The 13,432-nt window shown below is 37.5% G+C and overlaps 1 protein-coding gene and 2 long non-coding RNA genes across 3 annotated transcripts; 2 read left to right on the plus strand and 1 right to left on the minus strand.

Moving 5' to 3' along the window:
* Positions 1-6,125: 6,125 nt before the first annotated feature.
* Positions 6,126-6,906, plus strand: LOC114541928 (uncharacterized protein K02A2.6-like). The gene is made up of 2 exons (XM_028561722.1): positions 6,126-6,762; positions 6,872-6,906. Exons 1-2 carry the CDS (start codon positions 6,126-6,128, stop codon positions 6,904-6,906), a joined length of 672 nt encoding a protein of 223 aa, XP_028417523.1.
* A 3,160-nt stretch (positions 6,907-10,066) lies between these two features.
* LOC114541937 lies at positions 10,067-12,918 on the plus strand. Its single transcript, XR_003689414.1, has 3 exons — positions 10,067-10,103; positions 12,629-12,803; positions 12,879-12,918. It is a non-coding gene; the product is annotated as an uncharacterized LOC114541937 (long non-coding RNA).
* On the minus strand, positions 11,283-12,230 carry LOC114541935. Its single transcript, XR_003689413.1, has 3 exons — positions 11,874-12,230; positions 11,484-11,533; positions 11,283-11,386 (listed from the first exon to the last, which is right to left on the minus strand). It is a non-coding gene; the product is annotated as an uncharacterized LOC114541935 (long non-coding RNA).
* Positions 12,919-13,432: the final 514 nt, after the last annotated feature.

Here is a 13,432-nt window from a genome sequence, read left to right on the forward strand (position 1 = left end):
CAGGAATATTGATTAATTTCTGGATTAAAACAGAAGCGATTGGGGTAAAGTATTTTTCTTCAGCTATATTTTGTTGGTATTTTTGTGCTTTTTGAATTAAACGGATTAATTTAAACATTAAAAAACCAAGATAGTTCCATGATATCTGGTGATGGAAGGCATGACAAGAATTATGCCTACACAATATTTTGCTGTACAGTTCCATATGTCATTCATTTTACACTGGTGTTATTAAAAATAGATTTATTTTTCTCCCTTTCCTATTATGTAATTTCTGATGAACTGATATACTTTATTATTAGTATTTATATTATGTTGAACAGTTTTAATTAGGATTACACTGCATGAAAAACCGCGTATTCACAGGTGAATACGTGCGAATATGAGTTCGAATATGGTCCATATTCACACGTATTCACAGATATTCACTGTGAATATCCTCGGAATATTGGGGGTATTCCGATGTGAATACCTGTGAATAAAACACACCGCGTATTCTGACCTAGAATACCTTCGAATACTCTGTGAATATTTTTCAAGACCTAGTATTCACACTTCGGCATAGAAAATGTGATTGTACGCATGAATACGGGATAATCAACGAGTTATATTGTGTAAATATTGCAGGAAATGCGTTTATATACCACGGAATAGGCAAAGGTTGTTTCAGTTCAATGCCGGTGTCAACTGTTATCCAGCATTTCTTCTCATCACGGTCAGAAATTGAAATTGCACTTGATTTGTTTAGGCGACAGACAATAAAGACAATAAATGTTACCAAACGCACGATGATTTTTATTTGATTAATTTTTTTGCTGCCGCAGGGATGTCGAGTATCCTATATCCTCAGTCGATGAGCGCTGAGTAGCCTCGTAAGTCGTAAAAAAGCTGTATAAAAAGAGAAATATCCATCAATTTCTTTAATTACCTGTGTAAAAGAAGTTATATATAAAAAAATACTTTTATTTTTGCTTGGATACGTAAACACATGGGTAGAAAGTTGATGATTCTGTATCGTCAAAAGCATCCGTAATATATACAGTTCAGTGTTGGGAAATCGTAGGAAATTTCCTTTGGGAAATTTCCTCTTCGACATGTTAGTGACAATTTTTGCGCCAAGGAATTGCGGCGAAATTGCGAATAAATGGCGAAATTCGGAGGTCGTATAACAATAACAAATAAATGTCTTTATTTTTAAATGATTCCTCGCAAAAGTTGTCCAGTTCCCTTTGTTTACAAAACGATAACATGGCACAAATGTCAATTGGTTTCAACCAGGGCGCTTATATATAAATGCGTGGTTTCAACAGAAGTTCAAGCTGTTCAACTTTGAATTGTTAAAGATGTTCGCGATGCCCCAAAATAATTCTTGTGGCGGCGCTAAATTAAATCAGGTAAGTTAATTATTTAATAATAACAAGAGTTATGTCATACTATAGTCCTGAAACAACACAACACAACAACAATAGTGCGAGGCCAACGCTTTTACGGCTGGGCTCATCACTTTTTTTGTTTTTAATAATATGAATAGATTACGATTGTGTTTATTGTAGCTAATTTGTACACAGCTAACTGTACCTGCTTGTAAATAAATAAATTGTATGATGGTTTTCATCAATCCTACCTCCATCACACACTAATTATAGTAGGTACAAATGTTTGCCATTTCAAAGCCATACTCAATACAAACAAAATTTAAAAGTTTGCCAATACTGAAAAGGGACATTACTTTCTTACCTACCACAAATATTCAGAAAGCTGCTGTAATCATAACTTTAACATAACATAACCCTTAGATAGACGTTTCAAGATGCATTGAAATGAGGTGCATTGGTGCATTTCATGAGGGTTTTTTATATTTTGGGCAAAATTTATATATTATAGATATATATTGTTATATAATTGTCACAGAATAGCTAATGATTGATTGCCAAAAGATTGAAATCTTAACAATCAGCTGCCCAAAGACAGAAATCTTAACAGCTTAGAAATCAAAGCCAGACTGTGTTTTTTAGTTATATATAATACATATTTTTTAACAAAATAATGGCCTATATTTTTCCTTTTAGCATATATGAATTATATTTACACTAATATTTACCACAGAATAGCTATTGAACTGGTTGCCAAAAGATAGGAATCTTAACAACCAGCTGCCCAAAGACAGAAATCTTAACAGCTTAGAAGTTCATGCTAGACTGTGTTTTTAAGTGAAGCCTTTTAACATTGCCCTCATCATAATTTATAACTGAAACTGTTTACTGATTTGTTTGCAATTACTTTTCCGTACATAAATTATCACAATACTTAAAGAATATACCATTAAAGTGTAGATGAGTTTACTACAGCTTCTCTATGTTTGCATACTAGGAGTAGCTATGTGTATATACAGCTTTAAGTTCATGGAAGAATTTGTTTCCATTTTTACCCTAATTGATTAGCTTCCAAATTAAATGAATGGTGTGTACATTGTACATTGTACATATACATTCTCCTAGGAATATTATAATTTCATTACACTGCATAAATTCTATGCACAACAATAAAAACAAATGGCATGCAACATCAGCTTTTACCATTATCATTAACCTTTCGGATAATAATCTATTATAGCTTAAGAAAGTTTGCTATGTATTTTGTTCAATAATTGCTTTAAGGTGGTTTTAATTGTTTTTAGCCATCAGGGGTTGCAATATTGAGAAAATTCCTAAAAGAGTTGGCCTTAACTTTGCTAAAGATGAAGAGGATTTTTCACCCAGTGAAAGAAGTTCCTGATTCATTATCTGCTCACCTATAGTTTTTAATATCTTACCAAGTGAAAAAACATCACTTGCTTTGCTCAACAATTTACTATTAAGTATAATTTCTGACATACTCCAGGAGCAATGTTTCATATATACTAAAACAACATTGCTTATAAATTAACAATCAGCTGATGAAAGATTGAAAATCATAACAGCTTAGTAGAAGTTCATGATAGGGTGTGTTTTTGCTACATATTTTTGAACAATTTGTGATGTTCCAATAATATTTTATAAAATGTGAAATGTTGTAACCCATCACATGTACATGATCTGTTAAGGACTGTATAAAATTTAAATAATTGACTGAAATCTTAGTATTGCATTTGATCAACCTTGATAAAACACATTAACTGTGGATAAACCTACCATTGCAATGTGTATGACTGCTATGCAAATTAACATGGCAACCTAAAGATTATGCATGTTTGTTCATATTGATATTTTCCTTAATGGACAGACTTGAGGGACAATAAATGCCTAAACATTCGCATAACCCATTAACCTCTTATCACCAGGTAATTTGTTAATAAAATGTTGAGATTACTCCCAACATGGTCATAGGGTATAGTCTATAGGCCGGCTATTGAATTCAACTGCACGATATTTAGTCACTCACCGAAGAGGTCCCTTACGCACAAACAGTATATGCGTTTTCGGTTTTGAACAATAAAAAATCCTTGAAATACGGTTAATATTCGTTATCATTTTACACGTATTAGCGAACATAAGGTGCTGTGGAAATCGCGCCATGCAATCTCATTTCTATTTCGCGCATTTTCTTCATCAGACTTCGTGGGAATCGTAGCATACAAATACTCGCCGGCATGCTCTTTAACTGCGACCAGAGTTTCCAGACTTTACCAAGCCCTTGGCATCCTTCACTCTCTTCCCTTATTTATAAGCGCCAAAAAGATTTCTTACAGCCACAAACGCACGATCTCCTCGTTCAATGTTTATTAAACTCGAAAGCGCGCTTTTTGGTTTTTGCGCCAAATTATTTATAAAATTCCACTTCAATTTTTCAGCATTCAAAATAAAGTTTAAAAATGTCAGCTGATGAATTTATTTTGTGGAAACACGGATTAAGTGAGAAGTGAGATATTCCAAGTGTGAATATTGGTCAGAATACGCGGCATATTCACGGCGTATTCACACTTAGAATACTGAAGAATACGATGCCGTATTCACACTAATATTCCATGTCGGAATACGCTTGCAATATGTGTTTTATTCACACCCGTATTCACATGTGAATACCTTGGAATACGGCGCTTTTCATGCAGTGTAATAAGGACACTTAGGATTAGGCACGGACAGTAGAGGCATTGAGGGATACTGTGGGATAAAGTAGGATAGAGGGAGGACAAGATGGCGGCGTAAAGAATGTAAGCTATTTTTCGAGAGGATAAAAATATAACGTGTAAAAACAAGAATATATTTGGCGACGAGGATGGGATAAAAAAATAAACAAAACCAACTCGTACAACTCGGGCATCTATACACCTCGTAAGAAGATAAATTCATCGGACACGTAAGCGAACATATCGTGCGGTTAATATATATAAATATCAACAACATCAAAATTACAATGTCAATGGCTAGTGGCCATACGCTTCACTTCGACCCAGATCTTCACCCAGATGATACGCTAAAAGCTTTTAATGAATTTATACAATCATTCTACCTACGTTACGAAGCACAATACCCTGATCCACCAAAAGTGTCTATTGACGCTGCAATTGAACGATGGAAATTAGCCAACGAAGACGCCAAACCAACTCTGGAACAATACGATACGCTCAGGAATGAGTGGAGATCAAAAGATCGAGTTGCAAAATTTCTTGGAATGTTTTCTTCGAGACGAATGTACGCGGATTGGCAAGTTGCCGAACCCAATGTAACAAAACGAGCACAGGCGACATGGGAGTCTTTCGTTGCCCAAATGCAAGCATATTATAAGCCAGTCACCACACCTGCCAGACCAGTGCCATACCACTTGAAGGAACGTGTCACGAAAGAAATCGAAAAGATGATTAAACAAGACGTGATCGAGGAACACCCAGCCACAGAACCAGCCCCATGGATTTCCAATGCCGTGATAGCGCCGAAAGCCAACGGAGCAATACGTATGACACTTGACGCTCGTAACGTTAATAAAGCCATACAATCGTCCAACTTACCCATCCCCCGGCAAGAAGACATCAAAGCCAAACTCAGTGGAGCAAATGTGTTCTCAAAGATGGACTTTAAATCGGCTTTCTGGCAACTAGAACTGCACCCGGACTCGAGATATTTGACAGTCTTCCACGCAAATGACAAACTATACCGATATAAACGTCTCACCATGGGAGTAAAGCCTGCACAAGGAGAACTTAACATGGCTCTTCAACCCTTGTTTGCAAACATCCCCCAAGCCCACCTTATCCATGATGACCTAATCGTGGCAACCACAACAAACGCAGAACACAACGAAGCAATCGAAGCCGTCATGACCGCCATATCAAACGCCGGTATTACACTAAACCCGGATGAGTGCACGTTCGGAGTACCAGAAATCGAATTCTGGGGCCTACGTATTGGATCAGATGGCGTACGACCCGATCCGGCCAAAGTTGAAGCTCTTGACCATATGACACCGCCACAATCCAAGGAAGAGTTGACAAGTTTCCTGTGCATGATGCAGTCCAACTCAGATTTCATTCCCAACTTCGCTCAATTAGCGGCTAAACTGAGAGTATTAACGAAGAAAAACGTCAGATTCGAGTGGAACACAGAACACTAAACAGCCTACGAAGTCCTGATTGCGAGATTCAAGCAAAATACGCTGCTCCAATACTTCGAGATGAGTGCACAAACGTTTCTATTTACGGATGCACACCAGACAGGGCTCGGGGCGATGTTAGCGATAGGCGACAGCATTGAGAACGCACGACCAGTGGCGATAGCATCGCGAACGACTAACGCAGCAGAGCGAAGATATCCGCAAATTGACTTGGAGGCACTCGCAATCGATTTTGCTTGAGAAGATTTCGACAGTATCTCGTGGGTTCCCCTACCAAGATCCAGGTGATAACGGATCACCAACCTCTCTGCACGATTTTCAATGGAAAGCGCCAAGGGTCCATTCGAACTGACAGAATTAAGCTCCGCCACCAAGACATACGTTTTACCGTGACATACCAGCGTGGGAAAATCAACCAATCCGACTACCTCTCACGACATGCCAAACCAATCGAGAAGCTGACGTGCCAGGAACGGCAAGAGGCCGACGACCTCAACAACCTACTGTATATGCTTCACACTACCCCGATCATCGACTGCATGGGTATTGGAACTATTGCACAAGCCACTCAGAACGATCCAACCCTCAAAAAGATTGCAACACTCGTCAACCAGGGGTTAACCTGGATCGAAAAAACAGAGTCGAAAGAAATCCAACGTTTCCAGAAAATACTTCCAAAGCTTACGATGACCGCAAATGGTATTATTCTGAAAGGCGAAAAGATCGTACTTCCAAGTAACCTCCAAGATACGGCCATCCGACTGGCACACAGAGGAGCTCACCCTGGCCAAAGTGGACTTGAACGACGACTCAGATATCATTTTTTCTTCCATAATATGAGTAAGAAAATAGAAGAATTCGTCAAATCATGCAACCACTGCAGTATGTTCATTGACAAAAAGACAAAAGAACCCATCAAACCACACCGGGTTCCCGAGAAATGCTGGGATACTGTATCAGTCGACCTATTTGGCCCGATGCCAACATCTAAGCACGTGGTCGTCGTACAAGACTTAGCATCACGATTCCCAGCCGCAAAACTGGTTACATCGACAAAGGCAGATAAAGTGTTACAAGCTCTCAGCGAAATTTATACAACGTATGGCAACCCCGAGGTCCAAATTTCCGATAACGGGCCTCCCTTCAATAGCGCTCAGATGCACGACTTCGCAACGAGTAAGTCCATCAAATTGCAGAAGGCTCCACCACTTCACCCATCCTCCAATCCAGTCGAAACGTTTATGCGTCCTTTGGGAAAGGCCATGAAAATTGCATATCAAACCAGGGCTCCTGAAAAAGAAACATTGGAGACAACACTAAACAACTATAGACACACACCTCACCCAGCAACGGGTATCCCTCCCGCAGCCATGATGTTCCGAGATGGACAGCGCCACGACTTTCCGAGAACTTAACGCAACCGAAGAGGACGTGAGAAGAGCTCGGGAAGCAGACAAACAGAAGAAAACTGACAACGAAGAAAAAATAAACTCTTCTAAATACAGGAAGAAATCAAATTTCAACATTGGTGACAAAGTTCGTGTTAGAAATTACCGAAAATCGAGGAAGTTTGATCCCGTTTTCCTCGGTGAACCATTCACGATCATCGACATCAATGACGAAGGGAACAAACTCATTGTCGAACATCAAGAAAACGGGTTTTCGTTGTGCCGTCACCCAGATGACGTCAAACCATTTATAGAACCAAACTATATCGAAGTCGAAGATGTTCAATGGCCAGTAGGAGATGAAGGAGACGCGGCGGAAGATCTCGGGATTGAAAAACGCGGAGAAACTGCACCAACACTGAGACGTAGCGAGCGGAAAAGCCGGAACCCCAATCCACGATACATTTAGATACGTATCATGAAGCTATTCATGAAACTGATATAAACGTGGGGATGATGAACTGATATACTTTATTATTAGTATTTATATTATGTTGAACAGTTTTAATTAGGATTAATAAGGACACTTAGGATTAGGCACGGACAGTAGAGGCATTGAGGGATACTGTGGGATAAAGTAGGATAGAGGGAGGACAAGATGGCGGCGTAAAGAATGTAAGCTATTTTTCGAGAGGATAAAAATATAACGTGTAAAAACAAGAATATATTTATTGCCACTTACCAATATACAGGGGTTGGGGGTATTATGTGAATATGAAAGAAAACAGCTTGCATTTTGTTCTGTATATGCTTTTTTTTATTGAAGTCACATAATACACGCTGTTACTATACAGTATAGGGCCTTGTGATTCATACACAATTACATATAGTTTCAATTGTGTGAAAGTGATGTTCTTGTAATCTCAATTGTAGATTCTATTGCATATAGAGCCGAATTGGTATGGCAACATATCTTTGAGAATTGAAGTTTATGGCGGTTCTTCAGGTATGTTCTAGCAATTCACTGAAGTACTATTTGTTCGCTAAGAAATGTTGTCTCACGGTAGCGGTACGCACGAACCTGGGATATCACAATGTTGATAGCCTCATAACTATGGACAATAATGTATTAATTCACATGTTCCTTGTTTCTCAATTTTAGATCAAATAAATTATGGCAGCCCAGGAGTCGCTAACAATTATTACCTTTCTCTTATCATTGACTACACCTCCATCCATCGCTGTGCCATACATGGATTTGATGGACTGACATACCAAGCAAGGTAAATATTGCAGGCTACATGGTATATGTTCAGTTTAGTATTATGTCATATTAGGACGACTGTTGGACATTATTTTTTTATTCAGTAATTCCCCTATATGGGAATGTGATAAAATTCGAAGTTAACCCCCAGTAAAGATTTAACAAAATCAATTGAAATAACGCTGTACCTCGACTGGTTTCAATTCTGGAGGCTCCATATATGGCACAATTATCTGCATTGTCGTTTCATTTTTGTTGATGATTGTTTCGATGGTGTTTTGGTGCTGGAAGATAGAATAATTGATACTAATTATTGCACCCCGTACTGAAGACACATAACATCCCAGATTTTAGCAACAAATGCTGGGAATGCGGATAAGTCGACAGGACATGGTCGCTTAAATGAGGCAGCTTCCTGATCTGCACGTGAAAAGTACCAGGACCAATGCATTCAAATTGACTTCGGCAAGAAAGGTGTTTTCGGAGCGATTTTACTCCAAGTCGCCGTAATTATAATTAGTGGGTGAAGACCTACTCTGTATCCTATAGTTCCGACGGGCAAAAATTCGCTCATTACAAAATAAATGGATTAGTCAGGGTTATCTGGATTATTAAGCAAGGCTCCTACAGACTACCCTCTCACCTTATGTGCATCACATCATTTCCATGCGGTCATATATAACTTTTAATGGGTGATTAAGATTAATTGCTTATCAAATTACTCATTTCATTATAGACTCACTAGTGGAAAATGTCCTATCACCAACTGTAACCTCGCTTTACATCCGCATTCATCAAAAGACATGGTACGCAACATATCTTTGAGAATTGAAGTTTATAGCTGTTCTTCAAGTATGTTCTAGCAATTCACTGAAATACTTTTTGTTCAGTAAGGAATGAGAAATGACTGAGAGATCCATCTGACTGAAATATATAGCGGAAATATTTCAATAAGTGGGTTATGTAAGAGTGAGTTTTTGACTAAGAAATAAATTGTTTACACCATGAATTTTTTTTCTATTTTTCAATTCTTACCCCTCCAGCGGGTTTGTCATGATTTTTACTAACTTACGTGCATTGGAATACAAGTAAAAATAAGGCGTGTTTTAATTAGAAGTTATACCTGGACGGGAAATCCAGCATATAATTATGAGGAACAAAGCTATTTTAGCGGTATATACTCAGGGCTATCACAATCAAGTTTAGTGTTATCGCTTGATTTTAATGTTTGCTGCACCGTCGGATTCTCACAATTAAAAGAAAATCAAGCGAAAAGTTTCACACGTACAAAAGTATAGGTATGGAACTGTTCTTTAATTTATCAGAAGAACTAGCGCGTTTTTAACCTACCATATAAGTATGCACCCAATGAGGATGCATATTCCTTCGATGTGATCTTACATGAAGCATTTTCAGTCATGCTATGCAAATTTTATGTTATTATCATATTAATTTCTTTAGAAATTCACTGTTTTCACAGTGAAAGAGCTCCAAAATATTAGCAGAGCATGACTAAATTGTCGTGTTGGCTACGCAACTTAGTATTTTATTTGCTCGCAGAGACTCGTCTGTCGAACGTGACCGTCGGCTAGTCTTCACCATGTACGCAAAAAACGTTCGCAGAATGCGCTCTGCTTTCCTGAAACGAAATCACGGACAAAACTCGGAATTGAGATTAAGTTCAATACACAACTGACACAAACCTTTATAAGAGTTTCGTCATCCGAGGAACACAATAAAACATTTTCTGGCTAGAGAAGAAAAAGTTAAATTATGGTCGTTAAAGATTAGGATATAAAGACAGTAATGATAAATAAATAAATGCGCGCTTACCTTCCAATCCCTGTGGGTGATGCCATTTTCATGTAAGTGCTAAAAATACGAAACAGTATGAATAAAGTTAGTTTAGTTCAGGCTCCTGTAGTAACACTGGATCAATAACAGATGATCCTTAGCTTGGTATCATTAAAAGCGCCAATCTCTTCCTGACATTTTCCATAAACTTTAGTCATCGCCTGTGAATAAAATATTCCAGCTTGTTTCATTCATTCTTCGAAGTTTACACATGGCTAGGCTCTCACTACACGACATCCTCACCTGAAGGCACATTGCTTTTATAGTTGGTTTAGTTGTCAACAGGAATCTGTGGTACAGATCGTTATTAAACAACTCGAGCCTGAAAACAAAATAGAAAAGTCGATCGATTCGTGAATTGTTTCATCCATGATTCTATACTTCTACTACATACTGCAGGAAAATAACATTGTGTGAACTGTGCAGCAATATAGAGAATACGACGCTGAGGTATATTATATATTAGGTATCTGGAATCTTTTTTATGCAGCGGGAAGCAAGACAGTAGTTTGAATATTTTTAAATCCTGATAGATAAATGTCGTGGACTCACACATTTGTTATCGGCGTCTCCCCGTCGTTTTGTTCCAACAAGACTCTCAAATAATAGTCGCCTGATAAAAGAGATACGTTACTGAGTTTGATTGCTGTCGAGGATAGGGGGGAGACGCTTTAAGAAGAACTGTTAAAAAGCTAGAGCAGTATAAGGATTATTACTAACCTATTTTCAGTTGATCAGCTAAACATTCGTACAGGACTTCAAACTAAAGGTGATTCCAAAAAACAACGTAGTTTCCACTCAGATCTTTTTCCATTGCAATTGCGCGCATCTCAGATTCGAGAGCCCCAGAAGTTCCTCTCGCGTCTGTCACATTGAAAACAAAAGAAATTGTTTCAAACTCTTTTACGAGAACAGTTTAGAGAAAGAAGTCAGGACTATTGAATTTGTCTTGTTATACTCATAGCAACAGGAAATCCTCATTACATTTTCATTTCCTATATTTTCAACGGAAACTAACCTTAACTTCGAGACTCACCTTGTAATCCAAATCAGGTTGTACGCTGTCAGATCTTGACTTAATCTGTAAAAAAGATCGGTTTAAATACCATTGCTTTTTCATCTTTTAAACGACTAGAACATTTTCCTATTTTCTTAATATGAACACTTACTTGTAATAAAACAACTGGATTTAAATTCTCACATCTTTCTTGGATTTGAATCCTATTTTTGTCCTCCTATGCGAGAGATATCCTTCAAGTTGATTCCTTGACGTTCCTCTCGCTTTTCCAGAGCTCTAACAGACAAGTATAGCACTTGAAATAACAGGCTTATACGTACATACAAGCATGCATGATGAACTTTTGGAACACGATTGTTGCTTTAAAACGTACTTCTGCAAGATTTACATTGTCACGAATGGATAAATGATCTTCTTTAGTCTCTGGTGGTTGAAGGAAAGATAAAAACTTTCAAACAAAATTGTTTCTTTACAAAAAGGTTTTACACTTCTGAATGAATTACCATTTAATTATTTCGTCAGTGGGGCAGTTGGCATAGTTTAAGGATGAATGATGGAGTTTAGTTACCAAAGCAGTTTATACCATTTAGTCACTATTATGATTGGTTAGTCAGAATCACTGCAATGGGTTAATGTAAATAATGGCCCTCGCAAAAAAATTCTCATTCAAATATATTACATAATTGTTAGAAACAGGAAATCTCGCATTTAAACTTTCTTGTATATTTTAGACATTAAAAACTATAACTACTTTAATACGAACATTATTCTCACAAGCAGTGCCATTGCTGTTATATGATCAGTTGTCCAGAGAGCCACAAGATGTCCACTCAATTGCCTGTATGCTAACAATAAAGATTATAAATTACTTGTGGAGTATGCTTGTTAGTCTCAATTGAACTATTTACAGATGGCTAGTATATAGAGGATTATAAAATCACAAGTTTTAAGATGAATCTAAGAATGTTGCTAAAAAATAACTCAGGTCCTCCGGATGGAATCGAGGCTATGCATCTGCAACAATTTGTTAATTTATCACACTAATTCGCACATGTTCAGTAGCGAACGTGTATCAGTGCTTTGTGTAATCATGGCCATGGGTAAGCGTTTTGGTAGAGCGCCCTCGACAAGCGCTAGATCTTGTATTTTTGCCGCAGTTTCTTCATCAGCTTCCTAAAGTGTAGTTCTAAATAAATATCAACAGATGATTTTAGGCACTTCACACGATGCAGGAATATTATAGAGGTTTTAAAGGGTCTTAATTTCGAGTGGTATTATACACACTTCAAATTCAAGCCAGGAACAGTTGATGGAAAAATGAGTCAACTATATACGTTCTCAGTGATAAGAGCATTGCACCGGCATCGCAAAAGCGATTCCTGCCGGAGGATCTATAGTTGACTCATTTTTCCATTAACTGTTCCTGGCTTGAATTGAAGTGTGTATAATACCTCTCAAAATTAAGACCCTTTAAAACCTCTTAAATATCAAATGAACTAATATGTACATTCATCACAGCTAAAAAAGGGCAGAGCATTATAAATGACGTTCGTCAAAAGCAGAAAATTCTGAATGGATGAATGAATGAATAAAACGTACCTCGATTATCGCCTTCAGAACCATGCCAGCACCTTTCACAATTGTTGTCGACGGATGCTGAAATTGTTAAGGAACGAATTTGAAACCACGATTGGTAAGAACAATTAGCGGGGCAATAGTAAAACATACATAAGCGAAGAAATGGTAAAATTGGTACTATTTATTGCAGTTTTATCGTAAACCTACCTGGAACAATCGAGAAATGCAATGACCCATTTCTGGACAAACAAATAACAGACTTCATAAGTTGCTCCTATGCATGGGTCAAGCTAGTGGACGTGGTAAAATTCACCAAAAAAGGTAAAGAGAGAAAGGCTATTTAATCAACTAACGCGTTCCAAACTATTTTCAATAATTCCAAACTATTTTTTTTCCGCAAAATTGATGAAAAAAAACAAAAAATTCAAAGATTTTAATTTATGAAATCAAATTGGCGTTTTTTGCAGACAGTTTTTAGGGACTCTGCCAAAAACAACGTATTAAACTAAACGAGACATCATTCTATCAACTGCGACCTGAGATAAATAAGGTATCTGAATTTCAGACACCTAAAACAAATCTGAGTTTGCCAAAATCTTATATATTACCGACAAATGATAAATGGGGAAGCTGAATTTCAGACATCTAAAACGGCTCTAATCTGCCAAGATCGTGTATATTAACCGACCTGAGATAAATAGGGTGTCTGAATTTCAGACACCTAAAACGGTTTGAGTCTGCCAA

This window comes from Dendronephthya gigantea, unplaced genomic scaffold, assembly GCF_004324835.1.
Source record: "Dendronephthya gigantea isolate DGI-Jeju-01 unplaced genomic scaffold, DenGig_1.0 000324F, whole genome shotgun sequence".
Lineage (NCBI taxonomy): Eukaryota > Metazoa > Cnidaria > Anthozoa > Malacalcyonacea > Nephtheidae > Dendronephthya > Dendronephthya gigantea.